The sequence below is a fragment of the Alligator sinensis genome, unplaced genomic scaffold, assembly GCF_000455745.1.
Source record: "Alligator sinensis unplaced genomic scaffold, ASM45574v1 scaffold170_1, whole genome shotgun sequence".
NCBI lineage: Eukaryota > Metazoa > Chordata > Crocodylia > Alligatoridae > Alligator > Alligator sinensis.
Genome location: NW_005841863.1, coordinates 3,425,166 through 3,441,734, shown reverse-complemented (window position 1 = coordinate 3,441,734; position 16,569 = coordinate 3,425,166). Strand labels below are relative to the sequence as shown.

Genomic DNA, 16,569 nt, shown 5'->3' with positions numbered 1-16,569 from the left:
GCTGCAGGGTTTGCCTATGGCATCTCCCCATCACATCTGGTGGGCACTGGGATCCCAGCTTCCCTTCTTGCCTGCCCTGGGCAGATGCAGCTGGCTCCTTAACTGCCGCTTGGGGTGCAGCCAGCTAGCTATCCCCTGTGGGACACCTGGTCTGCACCTCCTCTGGGCTTCTCTGGGGGTGAGAACAGCTGGGGCTGTCTCTAGTCCCTCTGCTGCTGTTCCCCTGCCCCCATCTGCTGTGCACCTTTGTCTCATTGCTTAGGGACTCCAGGCCAATCAGAAGTGCACTTCCAGCCGATGCAGTGCTGCCATGGCCACATGGGCTCCATGCATCTGTGCTGCGGGCAGGTAAGATGGGTGGGGAGCTGTTACAGTCTCCCAGATCCAGGGTAAGTACCTTAACTACTGTGGCACCACCCCTTTTTTCTTTTCTTTTGCCATTTTTTAAAAGAATGGAGTTGACCTTCTCATGGAGCCTTGCAGGGGGGTGGGTAGGATTTAAGATAAACCTCGGACCTCACAGTCCCTTTTAGTTGAGGTGGCTATCTGCTTAGCATGCAGGCTGTTTTATATCCCATTCTGAGACACCTAATTCTTCCCCTAGAGAACTAAGGTGTTTAATGCAAGGCTGTGGATATCACCATGGCCTCATCTCCACATTACACTTAAGGCATGATTAACCAGTTAATCATGCCTTAAATTGTGAGCCAGCTACACATTCAATCAATTAACGACATCATAAAACAAGGAAGGAAGAAGCCACAAAGCTATTCCACAAAAAATATGTATTAACTTTGTGGCTTGTTTTTATCCTGCCATTAATTGAACATGTGGCCAGGTGCTCCCCTGTAGCTGGAAGACCCATCAGCTGACAGGGCTCCCAGCCACCGGGGTGCACAACTTGCTGCAAGCCCCACAGTTGACAAGGCTTGCAGTGGGGTCAGTCTTCCATGTGCTGCCCTGGCTGTGAACCCCATCAGCTCACAAGGCTCACAGTGGATCCCACAATCATGACTCCTGCCATGCACATGTGGCATGGCAGGAGGTGTGACTGCGCAGATTCTGCATCAGATCTTACCACATCTTTACCTGAACATCTAGAGGGGCCCTATAGGAACAGGCACTTAGAATAGGTGTTGCAATCCTCAGCCGTTCAGCATGTAAAACCACTTGTGAATCTAGTCCTTTGTCTTCAGTGTGTTAATAAATTATGGCCCTTGTGTGAAAGAGGCATTGTGCTTACACAAAGCACAATGACCCTAGTCCATCCTAGGGACATACCTAATGGTACTTGCTGCATCTTTCAAAAGGGGCCTTTCTACTACATTTCCCAAACACTACTGGTATTATCCGTTCTGCTTGACTCAGGATCAGACTCAACACAGACCTCCTGCTTTATCAGTACTAGCAGTCCCTCATGCAGCTAAAATTTTTTGCTGCTTTCTGGGGCAGAAAGGAAAAATGCATCTATACTGCATCTTCAGAAGTATAATTAGCTTGCAAGAGATGTGTTAGAGTAGTGTACTAGTTTGTACTATTATTTTATTAATATTCTTGAAATTCTTTGAAATAAGTGTGAAACTGTAGAAAAAAAATTTCTGAACAACATTTTAGTAATTTGAATTTTGATTTAAGCATCTATTTTTTTGCATCATAACTACTGGCTACAAATTTACTTCCCCTTCATAACATTCCTAAGTTTAATTCTGCATAAATAAAGCAGAAAAGTAAAGTGTTTAACAAAAAAAGTTTATTACCAAAATACAATATTAAAGTCAATACATGACAAACTCCTGTAAAGCAAAATAAATTATTCTAAAATTGTACAGTATTTCAGAAGGTAGTTAAAGTAGTACTACAGACTTTGCTTCATAGTTCCAAACAGATAATCTGTTCTATCAGGAACACAATCCTAGAGAGCTTAAGGCATGCAGCTTAATGTGCTGGATAATTTTATAAAATGCAAGTCTTCCTATTTTAATAAGATACAGTGTCAGAATTAACTGCAGTTTTTACATGTCAGTTTTCTAAAAGTTTTTATACTTTGGCTATAAAAGCAGTGCCATAGTGTTATAATACCTTTTCTTAAAAAAATACATGTATCCCGTCCATGAATAACACAAATGTAAATTTCTATTAAATATATCTTATTCAATATTACTTTGAGCACCCACTGTATAATTTATTTTAATGATTAAATAAGTGCTTCTGAAAAAGGAGAATACAATAACTCCATCTGAATTCCACTCTTCTTCTGAGCCAGGTTAAAGCGGAAACATTATATATCCCCAGCTATTTCACCATTACTGACATATATGAAGAAAAGTTTTCTTTCTAGTAGAATTGTAGGCATCTAGAACCATAGCTGAAAGTTATAGTCCATATCATTGAATAAAACCTGCTTAGAGCAGAGCTGAATGAAAATCAAGCATGTAGCACTGCAGATTTGAATGTCTGCTGGAGTCTTGTGACAGCAGATCCTAAAATATTTTTAAATCCTAAAAGAATGGGGAGACTGAAATGCCATAACCATAAAAAGTGCTTTAACTTTTCCCCCTTCCCTGACAAACTATAAAACATGCAACCAAACAAACCACACAATTCCCAAAGAAGATATCTTGATTAAAAATCTGGCTTTCAGGAACTGATCCTAAAATCACTTCACATACAGAACTTCCATTAAAGTCAATGGGAATTTTGAATGTGACTTGACAGCAGCATAGGGCAATGAATAAGAAATTTCTCCCTATGAAGATTGTTTATTTTCTGTAGACTAGAAATAATTATTTCTTGGCATCTGTAGTATTTCCCTTTGTCAGTTTTTAGGTGGCTCCACATTCTACTGCTATAGAACATAAGGTTAACTAAAGGTACTGATAACAAAGTGTTGAAGAACGTGCTGAAAATAGATGTACCATGGGCAGTAGTCCCGTTAACAATGATGGGTTTGATGCATTGTATTTTAACATGGTGTGCACACACATACACAGAAAATACTAATTTAGATTAAAAAAAAAGTTTACTGGCTTTGTTATTCTGGGCTCACTGCCATCTTTCAGTTGATGTCTCAAAAGTTCTTCACTTATTTCCATTACTGTAACAACTTAAAATACATGATCCCTTACAGAAAAATTAATTTGACTGTAGCTTCCATGAGTCTAAAATGGTAATTTAAAATTCGTATTACTATGGATTCTTTGGTAGTTTTAAATTTACCAGCTTTTCAAATGACTAATAAACTGGATCCCTAAAAGGAGCTTAGATGTTGAACACACAAAACCAGAAATTACGAGGCTTAAGTATACTCAAATATTGCACAACCCTAGTGGCTTAGGGTAATGCCAGTACCCAAATTAAATGTTTTCTACCTCGGATTGAAATTGTTCATTATAATAATAAATCACGTCTTTAAAATGTCAAAATTAGACTTGTATGAATATCAACATATCCTTTTGATTGAAAAATGTAAAGAATATAAATTGTTTTACATTTTTATTTTAAAAGATACAAATATATTGTGTTTAGTTGTTGGATAGATCAAACCTACAATGTAATGGGCTTTATGACATTACAACTTTACCAGTTTTTAAAGAAACTTTTGTTCTTTTGTAATCTAATATATAACCAAATTCTAGGGATATTTAAAAAAGATAGACAAAGTTCAAGAAACTTAAACCCATTTTTAAAGATCACCAGTATACTTGAAACCTTATTTTTGAAGTATTATTTTATCCTGCCTTTTCACCAAGGCTGCTCCTTAAAAGTATTAAGAAAATATTAAAAAACCCTACTAATATTTTTGTTTGACCAACTTCACAGTCCATAATGGAAGTTAGAAAAATAGCACCACAAAGGCTATATACTGCATGTGCAACACTTTTTTTCAGAAATGATGTAGAAATAGGTAATAAATATAAAAAGAAACTATTTTCTGATTAACTTTTTAAAAAATAATGTATAAACCTTTTTTAAACAATGAGCAATTAAAACATGGGTAACTGCATTCACATTGAAGAAATGGGATGTGCTTCAATGCAAATGCTGTTTTGAAGCTACCCTTAAAATGAGAATGCAGTGTTCCAAACCAAACTATTTCAAGAGCTTGCTAAAAGGTTTTTAAGAATACGTTGCAATTCCTTTTGGGAATAGATCTATATTTAAAACCATTTTAGTGGCCAGCTTCATAAATAATCTTGACGGAGCTGCCAAGCAATTTTCCTACATCCTGTAGCTCCAAATTGAAAGACAAACTGATGCAGGTTACTGACACTACATGAAAAGATGACAATTATAATTTTAGAAGTAAAAGGGTTTTTAAAAAGAGAGGGATTTCTAAGGATTTAAAAAAATATAGTAAACAGCTTCCCTTTGTAAATCCATATCACGTGCATCAGTAAAATTTAAGAACCACCATATTTTTATTTTAGTATAGTGGGAGAAGCAATTTCCCCAAATTAGATCAATTCTACTTAAAGATATTTTCCATATAATTTTTGTATTTAATACATTTTGAAAAGATTACCTCAACTCTGAGTGAATTATTTCTACAAGCAAAATCGTAAGGCCAGATTTTTACTGTTACGTAGGGACCTAAAGATAGCTCCTAATGGTATTTTAAAAAGCATGTAGGCACTTTGGACAGTCCTACTATACGCTTGCACACATCTTTAGGTATCTATACAACTTTAAAAATGTGGCTGTTTATCAGTTCCATTTTCACTGATTACCTGTTCCCATCCAAAGAAGGTGGTTGTGCTCATTACAGGCTGAAAACGAACTACTAGTTAAGCAGCAACTTACATATCATGATCTACTTACTTTTAGAAGTCTTACTGAATATTTAAAGAAAGCTATTAAAGAACAATGGATCATGTTTACATATTATCTCAATGCATCTAACAAAAGACATTAGATACTGAATTATGAACTGGACCATCAAATAAGTAGCAAAGATGCCTACTGCTTTCAGGCTGCTCTGTTTCTGCTACTTTGAATCAGCACCTTTATTAGTCACAGAGAGTGAAATAAACATCCAGCAGTGTTTATTTAAAAAAAAGAGAGTTGAGTTGGGGAGAGTAGTCGTAAAAAAAACTGATCAAGAGAAACTTCCCCTATACACTTATTTACCTGTCAGAGTTGAGCAAGAAACTTCAGGAGAACACTACTATATAAAACTCTATCTGGCCTACTGTCAACTACAGGAAAGAAAGAAAAACTCTGCCTGAAAGAAGTTTGACACCTTGTTAATGCTTGCAGAGCAAAAAAGCCTTTTGAATTGAGCCAATACCTTGTTTAGCTCCTAGTTTGATGCACAATGGACTAGCACCAGGCATTGAGAAATCCACACTCTTGGCACCACAGGGAAGAAGTGATTAAGTGGATCATTTCCATGGTTTCCTTAAAATAGGGTATTTAATCTTTTTAGTTAAATCATGAGTTCCCAGATAAACTATGTTCTCTTACTGTATCAACCATTCAACTTGAGAAATCAGTAAATTTTACTTCTCTTTAGCAATTATCGCAGGCAATGTTAACAAAGATAGGGCAAAAAACACTTTAGAAAGTCCTTCTCTTTTCTAGGTGAGAGCTTCATCTAGTTTGTGATCCGAGTTGTGTTGTGGTCTTTATTTAAAATTATGTTTATTATTTCACCTTCATGTTCTTTCATATGATCCAACAGATTTTCTTTGTTGGTAGATTCAAACCCACAAATACAACAGCAGAAGAGTAGAACACAGTATTCTGTACCAAGATGGGACACACTGGAGTTCTTTTCTAAGTTGCATGAGGTATTCATTGTTGGGTTGGGTTTTTGATTTTCATCAGAACCTGCAATTTCATTAGTAGTCTGGTGAATGGTCTCTGAAAATGCCATCAGGTTGTCTGAACTCCCCAGAATAGGTACTGCATTTTCCTCAGTGCCTTCCAATAAAGGTTTTCCTGATAGTTGCCCTTGAAATCTAAAACAAGAAAAACACAACAATTAAATATTTTTCCTTTTAGTTTCCAGACTGGAATTTATTTGGGGTCAATGATGGAAGCTACGAACATTCTAGATTGAATACTGTAGTTTGTATGGAGCTATATTACCTGCCACTTTGTGAAATGGCATCATTAATAGCTTTGTTCACTTGTTCATAATTGTAATTTTGGTCACTCGCATGTTTCCACATATGGGACTTCAGGGAAGGAGGATGACTACACACATATCCACAAAGAGAACACCTGAAAAAAATAAGGTAAAAAAGAAGGCATTTAGAAGTGAAATCCAACAATTTAAATATTTTATGTGAATTTCTAAGATAATCCAAAACAAAATAATGCATCTGTGCAATAATTCCTTTGCTCCCTCAAAACCGATATCAGAAAAATTCCTTTCTGTTTCATTTGGGGGAAAATAACAACACAATAATTTCAGGCCATTATAATGCACAATAATTTGCATTTTTATAACTTGGCCATATAATGTTGCTGAAGAATGAAACTGTGCATGGAACATCATCGCCTCTGAGGAACTTTTAAACAAAACTACATTAATAACAGCTAAAAAAAAAAAGCCCATAATCAGTTTGGCTACTTTGAAAAAGTTATTTAAAGACATAAAATGCATTCTCAGATCACTGTAGGAACATACTTCTCCTTCAGTATGTAGGAACATACTGTTCAACTTCTATTTTATATGCAAAATACACTGCAAGACGTGTTATGAAATACTTGTTCATCAGTTCTGGGATATTTTTAGGAAATCACAAAACAAACAGTTTGAAAGAACAAGTTTTGCAAGTTTGCTACTTTGCATGTACAATAATTTATTTCCCTGTGAAGTTTAATTTGTGTTCCTAATAGTTAACTGATTACAGACCATACTATATGCATCCATAGTTACATCTTACAAGAAAAAGAAAGTGAAGTAAAAGAAAAATGTTGGCAAGTTAAGGAAGAACAGAATTTTTAAGAAAAGGCAACTTGTTGGTATTTCTTTCACTCAACTTCCTTACTGATCAACCCTTCCTCTGCAAACTAGTTACAAGTTCAGAAGTTCCTGCTATAAAAACCAATTGGATTGTTCAAAACATCTTGAAAAAATATCTCATTTCATCAAACTTAATACCTTTTTTGAAAAATGTACATAGAAACCAATATATTTCTATAAAACATATTGGCTTAATCCCAATGAAACATTCTTGGACTTTTTTTATATAAGTTTTGTAGTTAAAATAGTTTTAAGGATGTAAATTTATCAACTGTTGCCTCTGCAAGAGATAAAAGATTGTGGCACATATTGCTGGGGAGTTGTGAGGCATGGGGGTTATAGGGTAGGTCAAGCCTTGAGTTATCCGGCAGCATGCTGAATTGAATTGTTATCATAATAATGGGTAAGTTTACATTCTGTCAGAATTCCCACACCGAGCAATCACAGTTTTGGTTCTGCTACCATCTACTTCAGGTTATACCCGTCATCATTCAACAAGAGCCATACTTTCCTGTCCAAATAGTGTAATGTCTTGCCATGTAACATTATGATGGATTTGTTAAAAGAGCTGCCACAAGGCTTAAAGAGTTGTAGTTTTCAGAACAAAAACTATTTGCTAGGAATACGATAGATGAAAACACAACAGAAGTCCTATATGATGCTGATACTGCACACTGCTAATTCAGCAAGTTTTGTCACTGACTTTAGGTCCAAATGGAGAATCATGATCTTGCACTTAAATGAGTAAAGAAAACTTTATATTCTCTTCCACTGTACACAACAGATTTTGCAATGCTTTAAGAAGAGATGCTTTATACTCTACACATGCAGGTGTAATAAGGTAATCCTGTTAGCCTGGAGACTCTTTTTAGTTCAAGGTCTCCGGTAACCATCATCAAGTATTCTATTCTACTTGTCCTATTTTTAATTGAAAATCTTTTTTTTTTTTTAAAAAGTGTACTCTCTCAAATTAGAACCAATGGAAGTCTCAGTCTGATTGAAAACTTTACTAACCTAATGAGACCGCTACATTATCATCAAGCCAATTTAATAAATGCTAACCCAAAGCACAGCTTTAAAATCCCAAATGGCCTCTTAATCAGGAAAACAAAGGTAAAAAAAAGAATGTGCAAAGTGAAATGTTGAGTCAGGAGATACCAAAAGGAAAAGGTTGCCTAAACCACTGTAATTCTACCCTCACATGCACATGTATTACTATACTCTTAATTAAATGATTGCCTATTTCTTTTCTGAAATACCTCCTCACCTTATTTAGTGAGCAGATGGAAAGCTAGCAAGTATATGAAATAATTTGATGTTTACTGTGTCCTCGTTAAAAGGACCTCTGATTTATTTACTGAGCACTCCAATTTTACTTGTGAGTTATATAACACCATAAGCTTTAAATACCACTAGCTGCTTTCAACTGTCTATCCATTTCCAATCAAAGCAGAGGGAGCCATAGATTGCTCATCATCCAGGATACAATGTACAATGATTCCAGGGAAAACATGGGAATAGAAAATCAAGGGAAAGCAGTTTGCTGATATTACAGTTCAGAATGTACTTTTACAATGTACTTTCATTAAACCTGTAAGTTAAAAGACAATGAAGGTAGGAGAATAACACTTAACATTTATTTTTGCAGTTTGAATTCAGCTTGCTGTTATATGTAAGACAGCCAACAGAAGTGGTATCCTGTTTTCATTATGTTTAGTACCTGGATTGCAGATCCTGAAATTATCATACAGAATTCAGGTTAATTTGCCCTACAGGCTAAACTGTGTGGAATTATTAAACTTCACTGTTCTAGATGTTTTAAACTGACCTTCTGAAGAAACAATTGTCTTGCAGACTTTAACAGAGTAGTTCCTCTGGGACACAGAGGCCAAGGTGCAGAAGTCTGCAGTAATGTAGGTGACACTGCAGAACACTTTGCTGTGGTGTGTATAAAGTGACTGTGTAGGGCATCTGATATTCTATTATTGATACAATTGATACCTAGTGCTGCTGAAAGTACGCTGGGAAGGGATGCAGTGGGAGAGGTTTGTTTCTAAGCTGGATGGGAAGAAAGGAAAATTCTATGTTTTATCTGTATTATTCCAGTTGCTTGCTGAACTATGTTGCAGAAGGAGTTCAGTTTTTGTTCTTGCTTCCTCTTTTAAGTTTTTATTTTTGTTGAAATCTAGCACTAGACTTAGACAGTTAAATTAACATATTAAATGTTTTATAGTAAAGTTTTAAGCGTGTAGCAGATATGAACAGATTAGCATTAGAATTTATTTATCAAACATCCAAAACATGAACCACTGTTCAGGTTCTCAAAGTGGGACAGCAAGGATACAAAGTTGGCATTACTGACTTTTGTATTTCATACAAACATTAATCAACTGGGAACAGAGAACAAATCTGAGGAAAAAAATATGACTACCCAACCTATTTTTGACTTAAGCTTCAGAGGAAGCAATGATATCAGATCCTCCTTTATTTCAGAAGGTAACAAACCCTTTTTAAGTTTTAACTTCCACATACTTATACTGTTCCATTAACTGCACTGCCTGATGCTCGTGAGGGTGGCGCCTCATGTGACACTTCAAACTATTCATATTTGTTGTGGCGAAGTCACATACTCGACATCTGAAGAAACAACAAAAAACAAATGAACCCAACAACCTGATATTAAATTATCACAAATAAAAGTCTAAGATACAGCCAAAGAGGTGTTTTTGAAAGCCTATGATTAAAGCAAATAACATATTTATAAACTTCTGTATTAATTTCCCTTTTAAGAAACTACATGGATTTTCAAAATCATAAAAAGCGTAAAAGTAACATTTTCTAGGTTCAAATGTGGTCCTTATTTTCATCCTGTGAAATTTCACTTAAGTCAAAATTTCACTGTAAAAGGGGAATGCATACCCTAGTGATGGCCATGGTATGTAAATGCCTGGCTAAGCAAGACAAAGGTAAAATATGGCCATAAAAGTTTATACTTCATTATGTAAACTGAACCCCCCGTCCATTTCCAGATTCACTGGGGTACATGCTGGGGGGCCCCCGCACTCCGCTGGCTCAGTGATCAGCCATGGGGGGGACCCCAGGTGCCCCACCAGACCCAGGAGGCACCAGTCACCAAGCTGAGGTGGTGTAGGGGGGCTCCTCCGCATGCTCCCTGGTGGACCCAGAAGTGGACCAGAAGTGTTTCAGGTCTACTTCCAGGTCTGCTGCCGAGCATGTTGGGGAGCCCCCTGTGCTCCTGTGGGATGCTCTACCTGCCCCACCATCACAGCATTCACCAGCCACTTGGTACCTTGAAGTATGTAGAAAAAACATTTAAAGCTCTGTCTACATCCGAATGGCCAAATTTTTCCAAATCTCTCTGAATTGATTTGGAGTGTTCTGATTCAATTCGGAGAGATTAAAGCAGGGGTGGGCAAAATAAGGCCTGCAGGCTGGAGGCCATTCTATCCAGCCCGTGGGGCCCCTAAAAAAATGTAGAAAATCAATATTTCTCTGCCCTTGGTTCCTGTCAAAAATGACAGGAACCAAGGGCAGTAGGACCCAGGGGAAGCCCGGCAGGCTCCAAAAACAGCAGGGCCCACCTGGCCCTGCCCCCCAGCTGGAAGCCCCAGCAGGGGTTTCTGGGCTGGGAGCACGTGGCTGCCCCGGCACGGAAAGCTCAGGTAAGTGTGTGGGGGGGGAGACCTGGGCAAGGAAGGAGTGCAGGGCAGGGCAGAGAAGCGACCCCTCCCCAGCCACACCCTGCGCTACAGCTGCTTGCAACCCACGTGGGGCTGCAAGTGCCTGCAGCATGGGGCACCGGGCATGGGGTGGAGGAGGGGCCACTTCTGCCCCGTGCTCAACTTTTCCCTGGGCTCCTTCCCTGTGTGGAGAAAAGCGGCCCCTCGCCTGCCCCATGCCTGGCGCCCTGCACTGCAGGCACTCACAGCCCACGTGAGGCTGTCCGGAGCAGGCACAGGCAGCCCCAGGCAGGCTGCAAGTGGATGCAGTGTGGGGCGCTGGGCATGGGGCGGGGAGGGGCTGCTTTCTTCCCCCCTGCTCAGCACCAGCTTGTAACCCACTGGCAGTGGGGCGAGTTACAACTAGTGCTGAGCGCGGGGAAAAGTGGCCCCTCGCCTGCCCCATGGCAGGAGCATGGGGTCCCAGCTGGCAGGGGCTCTATGGAGCTGGGCCAGCTCCCCCCTCCCTGCTGGTGCAACCCAGCCCGGCTCCACAGACCCCTGCCGGCCTGTGCCCTGTTCTGGGCCCCACCGATGCTGGCCCTGGGACATTGTTCTTAAGACATTGGGACGTTGGTCCCAAGATGGTGACCAGGGGGCAGGGCACCTGTCAAGGGGTGGGGCACCTGTCAAGGCGTGGGGCACCTGTCAAGGGACGGGGCTACCCATGCGGCTCTTGACAGCCTGCCAAAACTGGGTAAGCGGCCCTCTGCCCAAAATAATTGCCTGCCCCTGGATTACAGCGTCTCCTGATTCAATTTGGATTCAGAGATTCGGCTACTAAATCGGGCCAAATCTCCACTGAATCGAATCAGGGACCTAAGCTTCACACAGTCCTACTGCTTAGCTCCCCTGCTCCCAGCAGCTCCTCCTCCTCCTTCCCCATTCTGGGCAGCAGGCAGTGCAGGGAAGTCGTGGGGACATGTGCTGGCCAGCAGATGCCCAGTCAGGCAGTGGAGAACCTGCAGCCAGGTGGCTCCTGCCCCAGTGTGCAGGGCTCTAGGTCCAGCTCCTTGCTGCCTTTCATCCACTTTGCTCACAATAAGTAGTCACTTAAAGGCAGCCAAATGGGTGGAAGGCGGCTGGGAGCTGGAGCCCCACATGTGGGGGCAGAAGCCGCCCGGCTACAGCTTCCCAACTGCCTGACTTGGCATGTGATGCCTGGCATACATCCCCACAGCTTCCTTACGTTACCTGTTGCCCAGAACAGCCCAGCTGGGGCAGGAAGAGGAGGAGTAGCTGCTGGAGGCAGGGGAAGCTTAGCAGCAACCCTGCCAAGAAGCTGTGTGCACCGGCCAGGGCCAGGGCGGTGTTGTCTGGAGGGCACAGGGTGGGCGTGGGCTGATCCAGCACTGCGGGAGCAGCCGTGGAGGGATGGGGTTGGGCAGCAGACTGTACCAGCTCTTCTGCATGCATTCCCTGCTCGGCCCCCCACCCCCTCCCGGCCAGTTCCCAGGACCTAGCACATGTGCCGCCCCCCCAAATACACACCCACCCCTCACAATATACAAGAGTAACACTATTTTGAGCTATTATATAATTGCTTCTATATATACTATTCAAAAAACCTGAAGCAGGACAAAATTATTTTTCGTTATAAAATTAAGATATGATATAGCAGATGTTTGATTTTTAGCGTATGATTTTTTTACCTATAATTTGTTAAAATGATACCCTGTAAAAGATTTCATATGTGTGGCCTCAACAGCTCACCAAAACTCGGTATGTAGCCCTCCAGTCAAAATAACTGCCCACTCCTGTCCTAAATCTATGCATTCTACACAAAGCAATTTGTGGCGCTTAAATACAAATATATGACAGGCAAGGATTACAAATCTTTCTAGGCAGAGCAGATGAATTGCTTCAGTTTGGAATGCTTTAAACAACTAAAATGTTATATGGGTATATTTTTCAAGAATTCAGTTATTTCTTTCAAATAAATTGAAAAGTCAGGTATGACAGATCAAATACCAGAAATGTACAGAATGTTTATGATGGAAGGTAAAAAACCAAAACAAAAAGGCTTTATAATTAAAATACCTATTACTGATTACTTGTAATTACAGGAAACTGCAAGTCATTAATATATCACCTCCATGGAAGTTGCAAAGATATCCAAGAAAAACAGCCAGTGTGATTCCTATATATGTATAAACTACTTATCTTGGGATAGGAACTCAAACTATGATCTACCTGCATGTTTACATGATTTTTCTTTTAGTTCTTCAAATATTAATAAGCATTATGACAAGGACAAAAAGAGGCATCCTGTACAACAAAAACACAGGGAAGAGAATGAACTGCTCTTCTAAATTCTACAAGACCAAGGAACCTATTTCCTGAATTATATACAACATGTAACTTTTAAAAAATGTTGTGGTCTTTGCATCTTTCACAGCTCGAGAAGCAAATACAATTTATTTCTTGCCGCTACCCTTTAAGAGACGATGCTTCCCCAAAATATAAGAAATCTGCAACAATCTTCATTTGCTTAGTTATCTTAAATACCAAAAGAGCGAACCAGTTTGTCAGCAGTAAGACTAAAGGCACAGGATAATTAGATAGTCTGCTCAGAATAGAGGCTTTTATGGATTCTAAAATAGGACAGTTGGCAGCTTAAAACTTGGCAGGATGGAGGAAAAAAGAGTGAGGAAGGTAGTGGCTTATAGTGAATCTGTAAAGACCTTCTGAGTAAACTCTGAATGTATACAAAGTACTATTTAATTTATGCTGCCTCTAGGTAAATATGTGGGAATAATTTAGCAAACCTAAATCACTGTACATCTGGGATTGAAGTTTCTCCAGAAATATTTACATAGGTCAAAGGTGTCCTTATAAGTTTGTTCTATCTAAAGCTGATTTTCTATCACATTATAAATTTTATCACAAGGACTGTATTTTTAACCTATTCCTATTTATCCATTTTCCTTCCCCTTCCTTCCCTTTTCATTATTTACTCCTGCCGCTAGGGATGTGAAAGGGTTTAATTGATAAGCTCGGTGATATCTGTTTATCTTACCAGTTACTTGTTAGCTTGGGGTGGGCGCAGTCTGGCAGGGGAGGGGAGAAGGGAAGCTGCGTGGTGCCCCAGCAGAAATCAGAAGACAGCTAGGCAGGCAGAAGGGAGGGAGAGTGGAGGGGGATTAATACCCATACCCTAAAAGGAAAAAAACCAGCAGCCCAAGGACTCATCAATTAAGCAACTAGCTGCTCGTTCACAGGTGCTCCCTCCCAGCCTGGGGCTTCAGGTGGTCTGTGTTGTCTGGGTGGGCATGCCTCCTCCCCCTAGTCAAAGGACAGGGTGGACCAGGAGTGGCTCTCAGCAGCAGCTGTGTCTCCAAGCTGCTGTGTTATCGGTTACTCGTTTAAACAATATAATTAGAGGAGATTTAACAAATATTTAAAAAATATTTACATCCCTACCTGCCACAACCAAGTTTCTGTTCAACTTTAAAAGCAGAAATGGGTAACGTTCTGCCAGTGGGCTGCACTGGGTCTGCAATTAACTCCATTTCCCAGCAGCCCCTGCCTGTGCAGCTCCTGGCTGGTCTCCACGGAGACCCCGGGAGTGTGACAGCGCAGGGCCAGGATGGCCCTAGGCTGTAGAACCTTGCCAGCCCAGCCCGTGCTGTCATGCTCCGCACGCCCTGGGTCTCCATGGAGACTGGCCAGGAGCTGCGCAAGCAGGGCATGCGGCTGGGCAGGGAGCTGCTGCAGAGCTGGGATCTTGCGGCAGTGACAACACAGGGTGAGGCTAGGGCAATGCCATTATCTGTTGCTTGCACATCCCTGAGATGAACGCAGGTTCTGCAGGCAGGGGTGTGGAGGGAGCAGACTGCAGCTCTGCCCTGTGCTGTCATTGCCACAAGATCCTGGCCCCGGCACAGCCCCCGCCTAGCCTCATGCCCTGCAGGTGGTGCCTTGTTGGTCTCCTTGGAGACCCCAGGAGCGTGGGGGCATGACAGCATGGGCTGTGACAGCGCAGGGCCTTGCTGTCCAGCGCAAAGCCCAGGTTCTGCAGCCCCGTGCTCCTGGGGTCTCCATGGAGACCAGCCATGAGCTACATAGGCAGGGGCTGCTGGGAAATGGAGTCCAGCCACCAGCCACATCCACCATTTTGCCTACCCCTGTTCTAAAGACACATTATTGCTGTTTTGTTTGTGAGAGTTTTGTTGTTGTGCATTAGTATTTCCAGGCAAACTCCAAAGTGACATTTCAAACACAAAACAAGCAGAGAAGGAAAGCTGATGGTTCTGGATTTTATGGTTTGAACAAACCACAGCAGGTATGGTTCCTTTTGCTTTATAGGAGAACTATTAAGTTGCTAGTGTTAAGTTCTTTCTTCAATGATGCTCTTAAAAATGTACAACGTTTAGTACGTTTAGTTAAAAAGAACAATGGTTCAAGCAGCCAGAAATAGTCAACATTAAGCAAAGACACTTACCTGTATGGCTTATCAGAATTATGAATCCGTCTGTGATTTCGTACGCCAACGTAGGTTGTGCTTGTGTAATCACATACATCGCATCTGTAGAGTTTCTGGACTGAAGATTTATTTCCTGTATAGAATACATTTTGTAATTTCAGAAATACACATTCTCCTGTACTTGAAGTTCTAGGATAATAGTTTCAGCACAGAATGGGATTATGAAACCTGACATTTTGAAGTTAATGGACGAGTCTACGGAAGGCATGGTATGACAGGACAGGAGTTATAACGCACCAATCTGTATGTGAGATGTGGAATCAAGCAACTGTGAACCTTAAGTTACGGTAAAAAGGTAATGCCACAGTGCAGAAAGTATCTGGTAATCCCATTGCTCAGGGCTTTGCTGGTCACAAGTTGAGGCCAGGAAAACATTTTTTCTTCCTCATGAATGCTACTGGCTTATGGGGGTATTTTCATCTTTGAGCCACAATTAAGGCTGAGAGTTTTTGACTCATTTGCACTGATGCTCCATTTGGTACAAGAAATCCTGAGGGACACACCGATCACCATTTCTGAGGTCAGGAAATCATTTTTTCTCTGGGTCAGATTGGAACAGACTTTGGATGGGGCTTTGTTTTCCTCTGTAACATAGGATCATAGGAAAGTAGGGCTGGAAGGGACCCTACAAGGTCATCTTGCCCCCACCCGGCTCAAGACAGGAGCATCTCTGACTAAAGCATCCCAGGCAAGCATCTGTCCAACCTGCTCTTGAAATCTTTGAAGGATGGAGATCCACAACTTCTCTAGGTCACTTGTTCCAATGTTTGACCACCGTCATAGTCAGAAAGTTCCTCCTAATCTCCTACCTAAATTTCCTCTGCTGAAGCTTGAGGCTATTGCTCACACACCTATGGTGCACTATGCTGTGTCACTGATGGCCACAAAGAAAAACCCATCTCCATCCACTGTAATTGTCTTTCAGGGATTAAAATCCCGCCCCCGCACCCCATCTTTTCATCTCCACACTAAATAACTCTAGTTCTTTCAACCTTCCCTCACAAGTCTTGCCTCCCAGGCCCCTTATTATTCTTGCTCTGTGCTAGACTCTTTATAAACTGTACACATCCTTCTTGAAGTGTGCAGACCAAAACTGGATGCAGCTGAGGTCACCATTGCCAAATCTCTTCTTTTGATTTGAAAGTGACACTCCTATTAATACAACTCCATATGCTATTGGCTTGTTTTGCAATAAGAGCACTGTTTGCTCATATTTAGTTTATGGTCTAGTGCAGGGGTCAGCAACCCCCGGCATACTTGCCAGAGCATGGCACGTGAGGCCATTCTGCTTGGCACGCCACAGCTGGCCTGGGCTCTGGGCAGTTGTCGCCAGCCACAGAGCCCCGGCCGCTTTCAGCAGGCCGGAAGGG

At 41.1% G+C, this 16,569-nt stretch overlaps 1 protein-coding gene across 2 annotated transcripts in view; it reads right to left on the bottom strand.

Annotated features, from left to right (window-relative positions):
• Positions 1–1,739: 1,739 nt before the first annotated feature.
• Positions 1,740–16,569, bottom strand: part of ZNF507 (zinc finger protein 507) — a 35,964-nt gene continuing 21,134 nt past the window's right edge. The window contains exons 4-7 of one of the 2 annotated variants that reach the window (XM_006016602.3): positions 15,158–15,272; positions 9,506–9,610; positions 6,091–6,225; positions 1,740–5,960 (exon numbers count right to left, since the gene is read on the bottom strand). In XM_006016602.3, coding sequence (XP_006016664.2) covers positions 5,594–5,960; positions 6,091–6,225; positions 9,506–9,610; positions 15,158–15,272 — 722 coding nt within the window. In that variant the 3' untranslated portion in view covers positions 1,740–5,593. The remainder of the gene's footprint in view (positions 5,961–6,090; positions 6,226–9,505; positions 9,611–15,157; positions 15,273–16,569) is intronic. The other variant, XM_025216670.1, reaches the window with a different exon arrangement.